Here is a 4776-nt window from a genome sequence, read left to right on the forward strand (position 1 = left end):
AGAGATGGAGAGAGAGATGGGGAGATGGAGAGAGAGAGAGACTAATAGATAGAGAGATACTGAACGATAGATGGAGAGAGAGTGCTAGCTGGAAAGAAAAAAAGAGATGGAGAGAGAGAGAGAAAGAGGGAGAGAGGGGTGGAGAGAGAGAGGGGGAGAGAAGGGAGAGATAGATAGATATAGATATTTGGACACAGAAAGTGAGAGAGAGGGAAGAAGACATACAGATAGACAAAACCAGAGACAAACACAGACCAAGAAGCTTTTATCTGATAGAAGACCAAAGAAGCTCCTTGCACAGATACAACGAAAACAATTACCTCAAAATGTGACGAGAACCCCACTGTCTCTACTCACGCCCCGCACACGCCTGTCATACCCGGGAATGCCCCCCTCCCTCCCACGGGACGACAGCTGCACCAGACAAGTGTTCCCCCGAGGCGCGCTATCTGCACCTTGTTAGCCTGGGGATTATTACAGGACCCTTGTCTGATCCCTACATTCCTGTCCTCACCTTACCGACCTTATTTTCAAACGTTCTATTGCTGAACTGTCCAAGCTAATTTTATACAAACAGTTTAGGACTTCTGAATTTTTATTTACCTAATCCCCTAATACTTGTAGGACGGGATGCAATGATAAAATTAATAGCCCCCTTTTCATTTTTAAACGTTCTATTAAACTGAACTGTAGGATATAATTTTCTACAAACTGTTTAGGACTTCTGAATTTTGTCTCCCCTAATACTTGAGAAATGCGAAAATTAATAATAATAATAGCCCCCATTTTATCATTCATTGTTGACTTTCCGAGCATCATTTTCCAAGGTTTTAAAGGCCCATCATGTAACATTATTAGGATTACATACCAAAGTAGATTCCCCTACCATTACTTTACATATTATGGTAAGTTAGATCTTTAGAAATGTCTAGAGATCCATCCCAGGAAATCTTCCACCAGTACATATGTTGTTGTTTATAATAGGAGCGTCTATTTTGATTTTGCACAGTTCAGAAACATACGAAATACCAAATAATGATGCAAATATTGAACATTGGACGTTTTGCCAGCGTCAGGGACATTTTAGATTTCGGGACCACAGTTACAAATCCGTCAGAAGTTAGGTTACGTCCGAACTTAAAGCACCCTCCGTTATTAAAGTCCTCAGTGAAAACTTTTGCAATTCGGACCACGTAGGACGCAGTGCATGCTGGGTAAAGCGCAATACATGCGACGCAGCGATTTAAGGGCTGTGACGTCGGTTGTAAATATTATTCTCCTGCGTAGCTGCATTTAAGGACACTTTCTCCCCAAAACGAGCATTTTTCGGGACTGTCATCTAAAAAAGTACGGGTAAACTAGCTCCTAAGGGAGTCTAGAAGCCTTCGCGATGGGTGTGGGGTCGGAGAGATCGTTGCGGGAGAACCTACGGAGTCTCTCTCGGGGCGATGTGGAGGGAGGCCCGAGGAAGGAAAGACAGCAAGCCCGTCGGCAAGTCGACGCATGGACCCTGAAAGTTGACAACCTCGGGAAGGTCCTGTGCGCCCTAGGTGTTGTGACGTTTTTCCCCGGTACAATCATGGCTGTCTTGGGGTACTACGTAGAAGGAGTTTGGAACGGGAATATGTTTTTGATGATTTTGGGGCCAGCTTTGCTTCTGATTGGGTTTTTCGTGTTCTTCCTTGGCCTCCATATGTGGTGTGCGGACTGTTTCGAGGCTGATGACGCGTCACTGACAACTTCGGCACGCATTGATGACGAAGAAGACATCTCCGAAGCGCAGGTGAAACCAGGTGTTCTGACCAACAACAATCTACGGACCGGACCCCCCAATACATGGTCAGTTTAAATTGCTTCCTCTTTTTGCCTAAATACTTACGATATTTCTTTTGGTATGCAAGAAATGCACAAACAACTACCAAAGAAACTTTGAAAACTTCGTATTTCTGGAAAAAAATTGCAAAATTTTGTGGAATTATTTGTTTAAACGACTTCTATTCGCATGGAAGAAAGAAAAACAAGTGCAGGGTCCTCTTGGGTCACCGAAAACAATTCGGTCTCTGTGTCAAGTGTGTGTTTGGGCCAATGCCAAGTGTAAGGGATACCGCAATAGTATTGTAACAATGACTAACAAATAGATGCGTCACCCCTACATATAGTACATATGATGTGGCACAAGTTGGTTGGACGTTTTGCTTGACTAGAATTCTATCAGGTTTGTTCAGTTCATTCAGAACTGTAACAGTGTGGTTGAACTTGAAGGGCCCGGTCTGCCTAAATACCACAAACGACCACAAACGACTCGGAAATACCACAAACGACCACAAACGACTCTAAAATGCAGTGTATATGGGTCAAAGACCTTGTTCGGCGCTCTGGAGACATTGTTTACACATTTATAAATCTAAAAAACGCAGCAACTCCTGCGTATTCACCAGTTATTTCGAGTTAGTCCGCCGGTTTCAAGATCGAAGCGATTCTCGGCCGCCATGTTGGATCGACCGTGCTAGGAGTCTGCATGGGGAAGTTCTCGATACCTTCCACGGCTCCATAGACGACAGGACGCTGGACTATGGACGCTGTTGGTTCATAGATTATAGCATGGCACTATTCTATCATTGTCAACTTATAAAACTTGTATACTAAGTTTTTCTGCCTCAAATGTAAGCAAGCACGATCCAACATGGTGGCCAAGAATGGCCTTAATCTTGAAACCGGACGAAATTCATTATTTTGTTCTTTCTCATATTTTCCAGGTTCTCGCGAGCTGGCACCAAGGAGGACACAGAGCCGATCGTGATCAACCAGTACGGCTACATGTCCAACAACAACGAGCTGACGTCAACACCGGCGCAGGGGGTCTAAACCTGACCGTCTTCCAACCACCACTGCGGGGTGGGCTGAAGCAAACCGGTTTTGTGTCTTTAACTGTTTCATCTACGCTTGTGCAAAGTCTTCTTCACCCAACCACTGAGACTAGGGGTGAATAGTAGAAGGGTCTGCATGGGGGGTTCCAACAACACTTTATGCTCAATTAAAAAGAACACGCTATGTAATACAATAGAAACGAGGAAGACAATGAAAGAAAATTTAGTTGCCTCACTATCAACTACGTGATCACGACAGCTTTCCCTACGAATCACGGGAAATAAACATATATAGGCTGTCTATGCCTTATGGAAAAGAACATGCAGACCCTCCTATAGCAAACTGGCTTTGCCTCTATTCTTCTCTGTCAGACTTAATAGCGTGCTGGAAAAATAGTAGGAAGTGAAACTTAAAGGCCTCCGCAAACACTCCATTTTTCCCCCTGGAAACATTTGCCCTTTTACAGACAGTAGCTGGCTGCGTTTTGTTTATGTTGCAGGGGCATTCGACTTTGACATCCACAACACATCACATTGCATATGTGCAGTTCTACATGTGAAACGGATAGTCTCTGGTAGTTGTATAAACACGTGTTAAGTTCATTGTCAGTCTCTTGCTCAAGCAGTGTGAACATTTGTATCTTAGTTCATCTTTGTACTGTCTAATAGAGTGTTTATGTTTTATAAAGGCTTTGACTGTGAGTACACTGTAGGCCAAGCTGGTTACATATATTGCTTGTAGACAATGTAGTGGGGGAAAACATTACTGTCAATTTAGCTATTCAAGAATGTACACAGAGTGTAAACAGAGTTATACAGAGTATAACCAAGTCCTCTGGACCATCTATCGAGAACTTAGCGATATACATTGTAGTATTTAGCATATCATAGAATATCAGAATACCTTTATTAGAATATTACACAAGTACAGACTGCAAGAGTGTCGATATATGTGCCTGCATTTTTTCACTAGTGCCATTCACTGTGCAGCTTATCATAAACAATATTGTATTGGTGATGCTGTCTACTTAATTCTGTAATAGCAATAATTTTTTAAATAATAACAATTCTTTGACTGTATTTATTGAAATTAATCACTTATCATTTGATGATATTTATTTGTGTTATATCTATACACCATTAAAATCATATACTTAAAATTGATAGTATATTGTAGAAATATCAAGTTCTATGTATTGCTTAAGTAAAATATTTAGATGATGATCATATACAAAAGTATAATTTGGTGTTTTTGGTATCCAGATAATGAACAGCCTTTAATGCAGCTGTAAAGGATTGTACTGAGTCTTCCTAAAGTAAGGCTTAGTCAGTAGTTTATATGTTAGCCTCCTTCGCAGGCCTTTAGGAGTGCCGGCATTTGTCTTAGGGGAGTGCTGATTCACGATTTTCAACAAGCGCCAAGCTCCCTAAGGCCACACCAATTTAATTTCTTGGTTCACGGATTTTTTCATAAAAGATATGGAGCGAGAGGGCGAAATAAAAATAAAAATTGTAAAATGGTTGGGGTAACGGTAACGGCTAACCCAAAACATAAAGAAAAAAAGTTTTCAGCTTGAAAAAAGTAAAAAAACACTATTATTGTACAGTAACAGCACCTGTACCCACACTTTAAGGAGCTTATAATATAAAGGCAAATTTGCTACACCAGAAAGTTGGTGAATGGTTTCATTAATGGTGAAAATTTGCTGAGTGGTAATTTTTATTTTTTTCCCAAAAAATAGGAGCAAGCGAATCCGTGAACCAAGAAATTAAATTGGTGTGGCCTAATGCCAGAGTATAAGTAAACATTCTCTACCAGCATTTCTGTAATGCTAATAGTGAAGATACTGGCTGCACAGCTTAAGATCTGCCCAAGGCTATGGATTTTAAAATGTTCCATATTTGTTAG

The 4776-nt window shown here is 41.2% G+C and overlaps 1 protein-coding gene across 1 annotated transcript; it reads left to right on the plus strand.

Moving 5' to 3' along the window:
- Positions 1 to 1232: 1232 nt before the first annotated feature.
- Positions 1233 to 3920, plus strand: LOC118406115. Its single transcript, XM_035805984.1, has 2 exons — positions 1233 to 1839; positions 2757 to 3920. Exons 1-2 carry the CDS (start codon positions 1391 to 1393, stop codon positions 2863 to 2865), a joined length of 558 nt encoding a protein of 185 aa, XP_035661877.1. The 5' UTR covers positions 1233 to 1390; the 3' UTR covers positions 2866 to 3920.
- The last annotated feature ends 856 nt before the right edge of the window (positions 3921 to 4776 follow it).

This window comes from Branchiostoma floridae, chromosome 18, assembly GCF_000003815.2.
Source record: "Branchiostoma floridae strain S238N-H82 chromosome 18, Bfl_VNyyK, whole genome shotgun sequence".
Taxonomy (NCBI): Eukaryota; Metazoa; Chordata; class Leptocardii; order Amphioxiformes; family Branchiostomatidae; genus Branchiostoma; species Branchiostoma floridae.

Bases quoted from the DNA above. Each gene is read 5' to 3' on its own strand.
- LOC118406115 (XM_035805984.1), top strand. From the start codon at position 1,391: ATGGGTGTGGGGTCGGAGAGATCGTTGCGGGAGAACCTACGGAGTCTC. The intron at 1,840-2,756 runs GTCAGTTTAAAT...CATATTTTCCAG, and splicing joins ACCGGACCCCCCAATACATG to GTTCTCGCGAGCTGGCACCA.